The sequence below is a fragment of the Thunnus thynnus genome, chromosome 16, assembly GCF_963924715.1.
Source record: "Thunnus thynnus chromosome 16, fThuThy2.1, whole genome shotgun sequence".
In the NCBI taxonomy this organism is placed as follows: domain Eukaryota; kingdom Metazoa; phylum Chordata; class Actinopteri; order Scombriformes; family Scombridae; genus Thunnus; species Thunnus thynnus.
The window spans coordinates 7,891,600-7,907,064 of NC_089532.1; the positions used below are offsets into that span (position 1 = coordinate 7,891,600).

General features: G+C 38.4%; 1 protein-coding gene across 3 annotated transcripts in view; it reads right to left on the reverse strand.

Annotated features, from left to right (window-relative positions):
* Window positions 1-1,184: 1,184 nt before the first annotated feature.
* Window positions 1,185-15,465, reverse strand: part of pacs2 (phosphofurin acidic cluster sorting protein 2) — a 67,329-nt gene continuing 53,048 nt past the window's right edge. For 2 of the 3 annotated variants that reach the window (XM_067614417.1, XM_067614416.1), the window contains exons 11-25: window positions 15,316-15,387; window positions 14,775-14,899; window positions 14,367-14,499; window positions 13,743-13,847; window positions 13,397-13,503; window positions 13,103-13,257; window positions 12,837-12,947; window positions 11,986-12,094; window positions 11,292-11,324; window positions 8,307-8,349; window positions 8,133-8,175; window positions 7,293-7,428; window positions 6,562-6,782; window positions 6,023-6,136; window positions 1,185-4,136 (exon numbers count right to left, since the gene is read on the reverse strand). In XM_067614417.1, the coding sequence (XP_067470518.1) occupies window positions 4,018-4,136; window positions 6,023-6,136; window positions 6,562-6,782; window positions 7,293-7,428; window positions 8,133-8,175; window positions 8,307-8,349; window positions 11,292-11,324; window positions 11,986-12,094; window positions 12,837-12,947; window positions 13,103-13,257; window positions 13,397-13,503; window positions 13,743-13,847; window positions 14,367-14,499; window positions 14,775-14,899; window positions 15,316-15,387 (1,626 nt within the window). In that variant the 3' untranslated portion in view covers window positions 1,185-4,017. The remainder of the gene's footprint in view (window positions 4,137-6,022; window positions 6,137-6,561; window positions 6,783-7,292; window positions 7,429-8,132; window positions 8,176-8,306; window positions 8,350-11,291; window positions 11,325-11,985; window positions 12,095-12,836; window positions 12,948-13,102; window positions 13,258-13,396; window positions 13,504-13,742; window positions 13,848-14,366; window positions 14,500-14,774; window positions 14,900-15,315; window positions 15,388-15,465) is intronic. The other variant, XM_067614418.1, reaches the window with a different exon arrangement.

Sequence of the window (15,465 nt, forward strand, 5' to 3'; positions counted from 1 at the left end):
AAACAACAGCCAGGAGCCCAAATGAACAGTGAAACATGTTTTTCTTGCTGTAATCATTCCTCTTGTTCATACTGACCATTAGAAGATCCCTTCATAATGTACTTACAATGTAAGTGATGGGGACCAAAATCCACAGTCCTCCTTCTATGCAAAAAATTATTTAAAAGTTTATCTGAAGTTAATATGAAGCTTCATCCATCCGAATGAGTCAAATCAAGTAGATATCTTTAAACATTACAGTCTTTTTAGTGCCAAAGTCCCTCTTTTTGTTACTATACTTCTACCGCAGTTCAACAGAGAAACACAAAGAGGGAATTTGATGCTAAAAAGACTGTAAATGTGGCAGATATCCACTTGATATGACTAACTCAGACTGCTGAAGCCTCATATCAGCTTCAGGTGAGCTTTTCAATGTATTTTTGCGTAAAACGACTTTGTGGACACACTGTGGATTTTGGCCCCTATCAATTACATTGAAATTACATTTTAAGAGGATCTTTTAACAGCCAGTATGACCAGGAGGAATGATTATAGGGAGGAAAACCTCTTTCAGTGTTCATATGGACACCAGACTGTTGTTTTAAGATAGACTTGAAAAATTGTGAACTTATCCTTTAACTATTTCTTTTTTTTAACCTTTAGTCTCCCTGCTGTGTTTGTAGACACAAGTTGTACCCAAGGTGCTGTAAACTTGTCGTATACTTGTTTCAATAAAGCTGTTAAAAATATACATATATTTAAATTAGTGTAATATATTCAAATGTGGAGGAAACATATGAGAAAACATCCTCACCACAAGGTCCATTTACTAGCCCTTCTGGAGCTTATCATATCATCGGATCTTCTACAGCAGATAAAGTTTGCCAGTCGTCATGCCATTGTATTGTACAGTAGACGACAGTGCTAGGACAGCATCACTTTGGTGATTTCTTGTCCATGTTGGCGTAAAAGCTGCATTTCAAAGTCTCAACTGCTTTTTCTAAAGTCAAGAATGAACTGAAAAATCTCAGGAAATAACATTGTTTTTATGAAAACATGACTTATTTTGCTTTTATTTGTGGCTCACACTTATGTTGCCTTCACTGACTAGAGTTTAAATAGTTTTTCCCCCATTTTTATTTACCACTGCATCACTGATTTCACCCAATCAGGAAACAGACTCAACACATGGAAAGAAAAGGACATTTTAGTGTGTATAGTAGTTTTATTACTCCCAGTGTTTGGGATTACAGTGGTAGTCTTTAGGGGAACTTTCGGTTTCAACAAGCCTTTTTCCGAGACAACATGAAAAAACATAACATCTAAAACATCTTCTATACAGAGAAACAAGTGTATGCTCAACATGAACGGGCTGTAGTGTTCCTTTAATTATTTCAAACCCTTGTTTGAGAGCCAGACAGCCAGAGTGTGATCTTCCCTCCCTCCCATGATGTGCAGGGCCCTTTTTTTTATTTTAGCAAAGTATGAATAAACAGGCTTGACTGCTTGTGTTTATATGATGCAATATCAAAGCACTGTATTGAGATATTTTGTTGTTGTCAAACCAGAATCAGCACCATGTTAGCTGGGACATTTATTTATATTGATTTGTCAAAATTAAGCAAATTTAGGCACTTATCAAGACATTGGCAAAGGTTATGATGAAACTGCTACTTAAAAGAAATATTTAAGCAAAATACTTTTTCGTTTTATGCGTAATAGTCAACAGAAAGATGGAGCAAAATCTACTGACAGAACATTTTTTTGAAATGTTAACATCACATAACACATTCTAGGCTAACCGTACAGAATATTAAACTAAAAACTAAAACGAGGCCTCACACCGAGCATAAAGTGATATCACGCAGCACTGAGGAGATGCAAGTGCATTGGTTTACTTTGCATATGAACTATGCCACGTCACCGCTGTTTGTGCTGTCGGTCAGCTCAGATACATGACAGATAGTTTCCGTCTTTGTCGTACCTGCAGGTTCCCCCGGGACCAAGTTTAACATACTAATCTATAAAGGACAAACATTTAAAAGTGCTTTACATTAAGGTACCTTCAATACATTCACCTCTACATTATGAAGTCATCTATAATACCACACAGGTAATGAGTGAGCTGCAGTTGATGAGCATTTCCTTTGGCAAAAGTAACATTTGCTTTTTGCAAAAGATATGGAGTGCGTCAGAGGAGTGTGGCGCTTGAGGAAGATGAGTTCAGTCCAAAATAAACATTTTAGGATAAAACTTCAACAAGCTCATCATTGCTTCATACAGAGGTAGCACTCTGTAAAATTACTTTCTTTTTATAAACAAAACTTAAAGGATTAGTTTGACATTTTGGGAAATAAGCTTGTTCGCTTTCTTGCTGTAGAGTAACATGAGAAGATTGACATCACTCTTATATCTGTCTGTTAAATACGAAGCTGCAACTAGCACCTGATCAGTTTAGCCAAGTGTAAAGACAGTTAGCATTAGCATGACTCTGTCTAAAAGCAACAAAATCTGCCTACCAGCAGCTCTAAAGCTCACTGATTAACATATTACGTCTTAGTTTGTTTAAACTGTACAAAAACCAAAGTGTAAAAATGACAAGTCTGAAGTCTGAAGTCAACGTGGAAGTAACTTAAAGTGCAATTTGACAGCCGCTAGATGCTGGATCCAATAGACTCCAGTTCAAAAAGCGCCAACTTCTCTCTAGAAAGTTAATTATTTTTTTCAATTACTCTTTATGGTCTCAACTGATAAATTCAAGCCCTCTAATAAGTGTGCTGGTGGAAATTATTGCTCCCTTATTAAGATTTAGAGACTTCTAGTAGCTTTGATGTCTGCTGTGTGGGCATTGATTGACAGCTGTGATTGACAGTTGGCTCACCTGCTGCTCTCCCTGGCTCCGAGACATGCTCTGAGTCAGATTATTGTTGCAATATTTCAATATTCGGTTTAATGTTACTTGACTACCTGCCATGTTATCACAATTTCAATTTGGCGGCGTCATATTTAACGTACAGAGACAAGAGTGGCATCGATATTCTCATCCAACTCTCAGTAAGAAAGTGAAGAAGGGTTTTTCCCAAAATGTCAACCTATCCTTTTATCCGTTTGTACTCCTGTCTAAAAAGTAGTTAATTTTGTGCTATTAATCATTGTGTAAGAGTGATTGTTTTGATTTTATCTTCTAATTTTATGCTTCATTTTGGAGCAAAAACTCTTCAAACCTCGAGCAAAGTTACCAGGAGGAGAAATTAAAGAAAAGAGGACGGGGGGGGGTTAAGGTGAAAGTCACAACTAAGAGCGAGGTGTCATCTACTAACAGTGCCAGGTTATTATTCTGAAATGCATTCACACAGTATTCAGTCTATTGCACATAAGATTTCTTCATTGAGTGCAGAGAGCCAAAGGTCAGGGGGCCATTTATCTTTTTCTTCTTCAGGGTTAAGATGACGAGTCTGGAGTCGACAACAGTCACTGAAGTTGAGAATCCAAAACTTGTTCGCCATGGTTAGAAAATAAGATGACCAATCACCTCCTCCACTTCATTACAAGGCAGCTGCTCTTGTATATTTTAATATATTCTTGATTAATTGTGCTGGCCAAGTGCTTAAATCCAACCTCACCAAATAAAAACGATGGCAAAGGGTGAAACCTGGGCACTATAGTATGTTAAAGGTTAGAAGTCTGTCTAATTATTATATAATTAGGATTTTTTTTTTTCTCAAAAGTCTAAAAAACATCAGCAGGATTTTTTTTTCTTTTAAAAAGCAGAGTAAAGAAATATTCCCTCGGCAGCTTTGCCTTGAGAAGTTTTTACATAAATAGAAAATTAAAAAAACACGCAAAAGATTAAATAATCGGACAAATGCAACAGGGGAAAAGCAGGAGCTTAAATTAAGACGGCAGAATAGACGTGTGCATGGAAGAAAACAGGGAGGAGGAGGTTAAAAGCTGTTGGCACGAGGGAGAGGGACGGGACGGGTCGGGGCGGGACGGGAGAGGAGAGCTGTCCTCAGTGGTTCAGTCTCTTAGGTGCTGCTAGTAAGGGCCTTTAGAGTGTCCAAAGATCCCGATTGGAAAGTGTTTGACGTGTGAGGACCACTGTGCCGCCAGCTGGAAAAACTTGACATCGTTCCACTCAACGCCGTCAATCAGCACTGCAGAGAGAAGCAAAACAAATATTACGTTACAGGGCTTAGTGATACTATCCTGAGCAACCCTGCATAGTAAACACTGATAAATACTGATTAATACTGATTAATACTGATTAATACTGTGCTCTGAGAGGGGCTGCAACTATCTATTATTTTCAATTAACTGAATAATCTTTTGTCAGACAACAATGAAAATGTCCATTACAATCTCTCTTAGCTGAAGTTGACATCTTCAGTTGCTAGTTTTTCTGATCAACAGTCCAAAATCTAAACGTAGTTCTAAACTCTCACATCTGAGTAGCTGGAACCAGAACTTCCTTTTGACATTTTTGCTTGATAAATGACTTAAAGTTAGTTCTCTGTTATTTGCCTGATTGACTAAGCTTCAGCACAAGTTTTGAGTACGTGGTGCTTTCAAAGTGGAAAAAAAGTGGAAAAAAAATAAAGTCCAGTATTGTGCAACAGTTTTAGGCACTTTAGATGCTTAAATTTTTACCCATTATCAAAACCATCAGAGAGGCATCTGATCGGTCCAAAATTTATTCTGCAGCATGACAACGAGCCCAAACATCCAGCCAGAGTCATAAAGAACTATTTTCAGCAACAAGAAGAACAAGAAGTCCTGCAACAGATGGTTTGGCCCCCACGGAGCCCTGATCTCAGCATCATGGAGTCAGTATGGGATCACATGAAGAGACAAAAGCTGCTGAGACGCCGAAATCCACAGAACAACTGTGGCAACTTCTCCAAGATGGAGGAACAACCAACCTGCTGAGTACCTTGAAAAACTGTGTGCAGGTGTACCGAGGAGAACTGCTGCTGCTGTTTAAAAGGCAAAGCTGCTCACAGCAAATGTTGATTTGAATTAAGTTTCTTCTGTTTACTGAACTTTGCATGAAGTTAATTGATTATTATTTTTGAAAGCAGCCTCACTTTACTTTCAAGGCCTAAAACTTTTGCACAGTACTGAGCTCTACTGTTGATTTTTAAGTGTAGTAATATTAGATGACAATGTAAACCAACGCCTGATATGGAAGAACCACTAGTGGCTGAAAAAAAATGGAAAAAAGGAAAATAAACTAAATTGTCAAAAACATTTTTCAATCACAATGTTTTCAGATTTAATTTAATCTTAAGTTTGGAAATGATCAGTATTGGTCTGAAGTTGCAGCTTGACTAATATGCACTGGTGAATAGTTGCATCATTTGTCATTTATTAATTCAAATGGAAAAAGTCGTCAGTATGTTATTTACTGTATAAAGAAATATAATATAGAATATAGAAAAATGACAGAATTCTTAGATTAAATTGTCTTAAATTATAACATCCTTATCATGCTAATCAGTGTTTTCTTTTTATCTTTTTTTTTGAGGGGCATATTTTCAGTTTTTCAGGATCAGTGAAGAGCTCAGAAGATAAGAGAAAATGTGAGGGAAGAGAGAGATATGGATGGCATGCATCCTGGTCGGACTCAAACCGGGAATGTTGCAAAAACACGGTCAGTCTTAAAGCCTGAGGCCACCAGGTTGTGTTTTAACATACAGCAACATACAATAATTCAAATAAAATAAGAGTCATCAAAATCGTTTAAGATGTCTCAAAGATGTATGCATAAACATACTTGGTCAATAAAGTTGATTCTGATTCTGAAATATTTTAAATACTCTGATTTACAGAGTATTTCCCCACCAGGCCGATAAACAGTCGTCCTCATGTCTGTTGTGTGAAAAACAACCATTACTTACATCTTTTTAATCATCACGTTGAAATAATGAGAAAAACTGAAGACCAAACTGAACACAAAACCATCTTGAGATTCCTCTGAGGGATCTGCTGAGGACGGGAGCCGGAAGACAGACCAGGGTAGGAGGTCTGTGTAGAAAATTACCTCTCAGCATGGTCTGCTGGTGCTTGGCAGTGCAGATGAGCCGGCTGATGCCCTCGATCACTTGACTCTTCGACTCCACCTCCTTGTCTTTGCTCTTTTTTGGCAGGAACATGACTGACAGAAGGGAACGACAGAGACGCAAGCTGTGAGTAAACGAGGGATTCAGAATCTTTTAATCTCCGATGATCAAATTCTGATGACATTTGATGACATTTGGTGCAATGTTTGAGATCTGAGTGTAAAAAGAGATCTGGGTTTCCATTCAACATTTTTCTCTCTGATTCCCTAAAATTGATAATGCATACTAATGCGGACATTTTTGTTTTATTAACATGTTTGGGGAGAGACTAAACACAATTTATTTGTTTGTTTAAGAGCTTTAAATACCTCAAATAAAGTTAATTTGTGTCCATTTGATGTGTCTGCTGAGATCAGCCAATAATGTCACACTGTCATAAGTTTGGTATCTCTCATATGCAGATCGACATGCATGCATCGGTCTGTCTGGACAACACATGCGTGCAGCTATAGAAGCTCACCCTTTTTATTCTTCTCCTTGGTCACCACCGTCATGGACATGGTGGGCTGGGTGCTCGGCTCAGCGCCCCCCAGAGGCAGCCGGCTGACCTGCAGCGAGCGGAAATTGCACTTCAGAGTGTTTTTGGAGGAGGAGTCCCGCTTCTCCACGTCTTTCTTCCTTTCCGTCGGAGCCACCCAGTAGTCCACCTGAAGCCCCATCAGCTCCGCCTGACCGCCAGAACTGCAGAACACAGACAGCTAGCTAAAAACTGTGGAAACACTTTTCTTCTAGATAAAACATATGAGTTCAAGTAGCTAAATCTAAAAATATGAGAAGTAGCACTGTAACTCAAGAATAGCTGAAAAGTCACTCATGTCTGTACGCTAAATATGGAGCTACAACCAGGATTTGGTTAGCTTAGCTTAGCATAAAGACTGGAAACAGGGGGAAACAGCTAGCCTGGTGTCAAAATATTTCTTTAAAGCTTAAATGAAATGCAAAATACTTTCTTATACAGTAGCTTATTTTCCATTAAATGCGTGTCAAAAACATGTGAAACCTCCTTTAATTTTCCTTCCTGCAAGAAAAATACAATATAATCACAGATGTTTAAATATCTTTTTTTATTTATTCAACTTTATATGCTTAAAAATGTATCATTTTATATTCAAATTCATGGGATGGTCAATTTTTTGCTAAATTGTGCTTGTTTTTGCTGAAATTACTCTTCAGCAGGTCATCACATCATACCTGTAAGCACAGAAGCTCGTGTTGACGGAGGGAGAGGAGGGCGGGGTGGGCGATGCCTCTTTGAGTGCAGGCGAGACTTGTGGAGGAGTGGAGGAGAGCAGTGAGGAGCCCATAGGTGCTGCATCGTCAGAGTCTCCTGAGAGAGGAAACAGTTCGGCTGTTAATTCTACTGTGAAACCAAACTGTGAGCAGTGGCAGCGGCCTTGCTAGTAAACACTCGAATAACTAAAATCTTCCATCAGACAACAATGAAAATACAAATTTGCATTTTGGAACTCCCTCCATTAGTTTCAGATTTTCAGATCATCTCTCCAAAAGAACTCTAAGATATATTGATATCCAGATCTGACACAAAAATATCCTTTCAATCAGTAAATTAGAAAGAAGCTGTCACCATCAATCCCAGTGATGACTTCTGGAACCAAATTTGCAAAAATGTCTCTAGGTTAAACATTATTAATAGTCATAATTACATTTTACCTTTACCTTCACAATAGTGATCACTTTTTACAAAGGCAGTTTCTTTCAAATGTATTTCTTGCATAATTTGTCCAATCCTAATATCTTATTAAAGTTGTTTGGCTAATTGATGCTCTTGACTCTGTAACTTACCAGGGCTTAGCAATATCAATAACCATGACTGGATTATGACTGTTGTAGCTTTCTGAAGATATTTACATCCAAGAACATCACTAGGAATGATAGCAATGCAAATATATGATGATGTCTGTGAAGTTGAAGTAGTGCAGGTTTATGATGTTACACAACGTATGCAAAAACTGTTTCTTTACAAATCATTTAAATGTCAAACATCCATATACAGTCCAAACAATGGCTTGCCTGACGTTGCAGATGTTTGCTCCACAAGTCCAACTTTCACCATCTAAAGAATTGAAAGGAGAGGAGGGAAAAGACCTCCACATCAAACCTACAGATTAAACATCAGCTGCACAAAGACACAACCAAAGTACAGTAAAGATTTAGGGCAAATCAGGACAAGAAGATGTTATTTACCCCGATGAAAGGGATGAATTTCTGACACGAGTCCTCGTCAGGGCTGTGGAGAGGCAGTGGAGAGTGTGCAGGAAGAAAAAGGAGGCAACGAAAAGAATGAAAATTTCATGATAAAAAAGAAACAGATGAAAAATCTAATTGAATCTACAGGAACTAACTCCAAACTATATAACTCTGAAAAGCTAAAGATTATGCTTTCCAAAAAAAATAGCATCTAAGGTTAATGAGACTGAGATTTACGGTTAGTAACTTGTACATTTCCAGTGTTTCACATCTGGAAACACTGTTTGTCTTCAGTTGCATAGAGAGTATGCAAAGTGATGACAATACAAGCAGAATCAACAGAGCATGCTGCGTTTCAACCTCCAATATAAAACAGAGATTCACTTCCCAAACCGCAGGCCCCCTGAGCGTAGCTGGAGAAAGCAGAGAGCAAAAAACATGCAAGCTAATCGGCCGATTCGTGGCTTTCACCAAAAGCCATCCAATCACTGCAGAGACAGACCAGATCTACCAGAACAAGTCAGACAGGCATTCAGGAGGCAGCAAGTCCATCAGGGCAAAAGATAAAACCCCTGACTTATAAAGAAGAGGATCAGAAGGAAGAGCACCAACCTAAATCCAAAACCTCTGCAGTTCTATGCACTACCTGTGAGCAGTAGTGCATACTGTCGCTACAACTTACAAGCCTTCTACGGTATAAACTATTTTTCTAGCAGAGACTAGAAAAATAGTCTGAATGTAGCTCTACTGTAGCTCTACGGTATGTTCTCTAAATGTAAAAGACGTTTGATGACGTGAGAGGTTGTTGCTCTTGCCTTGAAGAAACCTGCCATCGCCCCCCCAGGGAAGAAACAGAGAGACTACACAGTAGGGGAGAGAAAGAGAGAGAAGACAGTCTACAGTAGATAACAGTTTGCATATCGAGGCCACTTATGTTTTGGTTTGTTTTGTTTTTTTTTCCAACATAACACATCTCTGCTGTAATCAGTTTCAGAGCAGCCAGAGAGAGAAAAGCCAGATGTCTGCCTGGTATGTGAGAGATTTATGTTCATCTTGCCTTGCAAGGATGGATTATGACAGAACACATGACTTCTGTTGAACATGTTTTGATCCTTATATTGGCTTATGTGTGCGATGTTATCGGTTAACAGATGCACATGCATGTCAATCCATGTACATGGACTGTAAGGCTATAGACATTACACATGCACTTTTAATAGAAAGGTCAATTCTAGCTGTGCATTTCTGTCAAAACTAGTTTTTAGACTGGAATAAATGTTATATAATTATCTTTGAATATTTGCATTTCTGCATTTTTGTGCATTATAGCATGTATAATAATGGTTCTAAAATGTCTGGTACCGCTTCCTGATGAGTTATAACCTTTATAAAAAGGTTTATAAATCATTTATCAATGCTTTACAGATCATTTTTCTCCTCCAGCATCAAACTTTGCCTCTTTAACTCTTCAGGAAGATTCCTCAAGTGGACAAAAAATTTATTTATAATCAGCTTATTAACATTTGAAACTGCAGACTTGATGGATTCATGTTGTTGTATAATGTTGGTAAAGTATTAATAAAGGTTCCTCATATTGTAAATAGCCATCAGCTAAATGTTGTCAGTCACCTGCAGTTGTATACATTAATAAATCATTAATAAAGTCTGCAGTTGTAAATGTTAATAAGCTGTTCATAAATTGATTTCGGTCCTTTAAAGAGCTAAAAAGTTTGATGCTGGAGGAAGATTTTCCACAACCTGCCAATTCAAAAGTTATAAATGATCTATGAAGCTTAGTAAACGATTTATTAAACCATTAATAATTATGTTTGTTGACTCTTTATATAGGGTGATTTATTTCCCCCTTACATTTTACAGTGTAACATTAGGACAAATTATGCTAAAATATTAGTAAATACTATAATTTTAGAACAGGACTAGCAGTACTGAGGACACATTAGACTAGATTAAATCAAAAATATAACTCAGATATCTTGATCCTGGCTTGAGGTTTGTGACTTTGAATTACAACAATCCCACTTTGACATAAACAATATTAGAAAAATCTTCATGTTACTGACATTGTGCAGGTTTCCTACATCTAACTGGACAAATAACAGACAGACATGGATGGCCAGAAGCACATGGAGATGATGGGAAGGAAACAGCAGGGAGGAAGAAAACTGAGGAAAAAAGCTCCAGAGGAGGGAGGACAGCGCTGATCGTATATCGGTATCCTGCCACTTCATCAGCACGTTGTTCACTTATCAATGAGAAGCGAGAATTACCTTCCTTTGTTTTCATAAATGTCAATTAAGCCGCAACAAACACATTTATAGATGTCTGCCGGAGCCCTTGAGTCTGTTAATGTGGAGTTCTTGTTTACAAAAGCATCTTTGATGATTAAAGCTGCAGCACCAGATATGTTTTTTTGCATTTGGTGTTTCTGTGATATGACATCATCCTGGCTGCTATAATCACTTCAATAAGTGACAAGAAGACATCTGACATTAATGAGTCCAGATTTAAATTGGATATACTGCTTTTTGCTGCTGTTGAGGACACCGTATTTCCCTCTTAAGTCCAGATGTGTCACTTTTTTTTTTGAGCAGAAGAAACCAAACCCAACCAGAATTTCATTTTGGACAAAAAGGATGAAGTGTGAGTCTGTTTCTATATAAAAACCTGGCTCGGTGCAGCTTTAAATAGTTGAAGAAATCCTGAGGAGTGTCTGTGTGCTTCTATTGTTCAGCCACATAACTCTGATCCGCAGCCTCGATGTCAGACTTAGATCTTTTCTGAGAGGTTTTATGGCTCTGGATGTTAATAGAGAAAAAGTTTTTTCAGCAGCTGTTAAAGTGGCAAGCTCCAGCAAAAAGGCAGAGGAGGGTCGAGAAGGGAGGGGAAAAAAATGGATCCAACACACAGGAAGCACATGAATCACCAGGCTACGTGAGAAACAAACTCAATCGACCACAATACCTTACTGCAAAATCAAAATGAAAGCTCTTTTTCCTTCAAAGAAAGAAAAGAAAAAATACAACAAAAAGGAAACCATGTTATTCACACACACACACACAGTGATGGAAAGACAAGTGAAGTGTTTAGAAGACAGACTCCCCAACGTCAGATACAGTAAAGCCACTCACGCACGTATAAACACATAAAACTCCACAAAATTAGTGAAACTTTCACCTGAATTTTTTTTTTTCAAAAGGGGGTTGAACACATGAACAGAAAACAGAATTATATGTGCATTTTAAAGCTTCCTCGCCAATCCCATTATAAAATTGCAATACAATTTATTTTATTATTGATAATCTGCAAATCTTGTTGACAGCTTGATCGCAAGGAAAATGCAGTTATTTATTTCTTTTGTGTCTTAAAATCTTTGCCCAAATAAGGGAAATGTATTTTAAAACAAGAGAATATAAATGCTACAGCATCCATATAAATAGCTCCTTAAAATTCATAATCTTTCAGGTTTCCAGAACAGTTCAATCCCCTTTTGAAAAACTTGAAAAAACGTGAAAGCTCTGCATTAGAAGCATTTGTTAGATGAACCCTTAAACTAAACTCAAGCTCCCTGCTAGCTCCCAAAAACACACATTTCAACTGGATTTTCTCAGGTCTGTTATTAAATAAAAAGGTGAAATCCTGATAAAAAAAATTGTACCTCTTCTGCTTGTAGGTGAGCATGGCCTCCGCGATGGGAAGCTGGTGAGCTCCGTTAGCTCCCACCATGTACTGCGTTACCCTCGAAACCACGTCTGGGCTCTCCTGGACTGCAGAGGACACAGTGATTACTATTCACCACCACTGACCGTCTTCCAGTCAGTGTTGTGCATGAGGCCTGTTTTTCCCTTCTCCCCCCCCGCCCCCCTAAACCAGATCACCTCTCACTCTCCACCTGTGCTCACAGAAACCCAACCTGGATGTGTGAGTGTGGGAGAAAGAGATGGACAATATCTAGTGACACACAAGAAAAAACGACCCTATAAGGTGTAAATTCAGTCACCATAAACAACATATAGTTACTTTTGAGTGACAGACGCCATCTAGTGGTCGTAGTAATTATGACTCGGAGAAGTGATTCAGTTCAGATGACGTCTCTATTAGGTGACTTCCTTATTAATAGGAGGTGGGTTGGCTGGATGGTTAGTTAGATGGGGAAAAGAGGTAAAAAGTGAACTTATTGTCTGGAAATCTATTTCATACATTTCCAACTCATGTTCACTACACTACACATGTTCATCAGCCACATGCTGTATATAATCTCATGTTCATCTTTCAATGTTAAAATCTAAATTTTGTCGTAATTTTGTTGTAATTTCAAAAAGTTCTTTGTCTGTATGAATTCTGCCTGATGAAGGTAAGTGAGTTCAAGTGATGGACAGTGTGTGTGAAGTTTTGTAACTTTGCAGTGAAGATTTGCAGCTCTGCTTATTTTTTGACCCTTTTTTTTTTTTAACGACAGCATAAAAAAATGCAATAAATAAAGTCAATTAACGAGACATAACAGCCCACCAACAACAGGAGCCTCCGGCTTGTGAAACAGGTCCCTCCAAGCAGCATCTTGGAACAAATTATTGTATCGATAGTCGATGGTGCCCAGATATTTGGAGACGGGATGTGCACCTGAAGGCAATCACAGAGAAATATTCAAAATCTGAAATATGGGACATTAAAGGACAACTGTCACACTAACGATACAACAAGTCAGAGACTACCAATCATGATCTTATACGGCTGTGGTAAATAGCTACATGTAGCACCTTTAGGCTGTCACTAACCTAGAGGGATGATGAGGAACCTCATGTAGCCGAGCCAGTCAGGGGTCTTAGAGGAGAGGTGGTCCACAAAAAGCCTCAGGACGGCACTGAGATAGTGCTGCGCTCCCGCCACTGCGATCTTTATGGGAATGGGCGTCTGGGAGTTACAGTTGCAACTAGGAGAGAAAACAACAAGACATACGGTAACGAGAACTTACAGAGTTTCACATTTGATGCATAGAAACAGGACTTCACGCAGTAAACTCTTCACATTATATAATATCTGATCTGGCAGCATGTGAGAGGCAGACTTACAATCTCTGTATGCGGGAGACGATGGTGTTGAACGCAGCTTGGATGTCGGCCGTGGTGCAGGTGCAGACCACTGGTAGATGTTGGTTTTGCAGCATATCCGAAAGATACTGAGAGAAGAGGAACAGATGGAACGGATGAGCGACAAAAACTAAAAACATAACATAATGTGCATCCATTTAAGAGAAAAATCATATGTTTATTATTTGAATCGTTTATTATAATTCTCATAACAACGTCAATATGTTTTGCTGTAAGAGTTGGAGCCACTTTTTTTTTTAAATGCTGAATTATTCATAATGAAACTTCTCAAAGGCATCCAGGCTCGTTATTCTGGCGTTGTTCTTACCTGGCCCTGCCAGTCGGACGTGTTGATGAGGATGATGCTGTCAGGAAGCTGGTTATCAGATATCAGGATGTGGTTTAGCTGATCATATACAGTCTTTCTTGGGATCTATGGAGGCAAAAAAAAAAGTCATAAAACACTGGATTAAGATGAGAATCACTGGGCCTCATGTAAGATCTATTCAACCAAACAGATTTGCTCTTAAATGGCACGAACGAGTGCTTTAAGAGACTTTATGGCATTCTCGAATTTTCTCGAGTAGTGCAGACCTTTCTTACAAGTCATGTACAGTAGAGTTTGACTTTCTTCACAGGGTAAAAAACACGACTTTGACCTTAAATCATAATATCTTCATCTGAATGAATTTGGAGTTTATTTATCTAATCTATTTTAATGCAGAATTCATATTCTGTTGACCCTATCATCATCTTCATCATGGATTTTCAATTTATGGAGCGTTTTCTCAGATATAGCATATGAAACTTGAATCAGGCTCATTGCGTTTTCATTTGGAGGTCGTAACATGATTTATATAAAGCTGTCATCAAGGGAATCTTCCAGTAAATGGTAAAGAGTGATAAAGATCATATAATGTTTATGGTTCGTCCCGCAGCTCTTTCCTCCTACCTGTAGGTGGCAGCGTGTGTCCAGGGACCGCTCATTGTCCAGGCTGTTGGCCCTCTCGTTCTGCGGCCTGCTGGGCTGACGTTCCTTCAACGACGTGCTCCTGCCTCGCCTCCCTGCCAACTTCGGTTCCTGCCTGAAAACAGAAAGCAGCAGAGGAAGAGAGATGGAGGACTGAACTGTTGAAAGCACAGGCGGTGATGTAATTATCACAAAATCACAAGATATAATAACAATCAATTATGTTGTCAGAGATGCACAGATTCTCTCTTTTCCACCTTTAAAAGACCTAATTTTTATTTCCTTTTAATATCAGTTTTTCATTAGGATTTATATGAATCTGCAATATGAAGAGATGTACAAAAGTGCTTTAACGCTTTCCTGCAACAGTTGATTTTACATTTATTTTACCTGTTGGATGAAATGATTAAGGACTCTGTCTTGGTCATTTTGCCACTTGGTGGCAGTCTCTCTAGAAACGTGTCCATGTTGTCCATCTCCAGCTCTGTGGTCGGAGTCACCGCCTCCGGCTGCTCCTGCGGGAAATTAACAAACAAAGAGAAAAAAAAAAACAAGAATAGTTAAGAGTTGACAGATGTGTTTGTGCCTTTTTTTCTTTTCAAAACAACATACTGCACTTTTTCACAACTTGAAAATTCTTTATTGTCCCTGAGAATTTGGTTGTTATTCATTAGGATTTATTTTATTCTGACTATAAACTTAACCATTACCAGCTGATATATTTCTCTTTTTTCTGCATGTGAAGTGACTGTGAGACTACAAACATACAGAATATAAAGTCAAACATTGAGGAACATAACAACCTTGTAATTTCAGCCTCTTTAAAGGCCTAGAAATGCTTATTTTTCAGTGTTTTACTCATAATATTGACCTGCATAATAACACAGATACCAGTTATGGATCTCAGGCAGCCGCAAGAGCTGATACTCACAAAGGAGACGTTATCAGAAACATTGTCATCCTGAAACTTGGCTCCACCGCATTTAGTTTTATCTGGGTCAATCTGGAATGAGACGGTGAGAGGAATAATAAACATTACCTGGTTTTGTTGGAAGAAAGTAGAAGACAGAATAGTTTTATT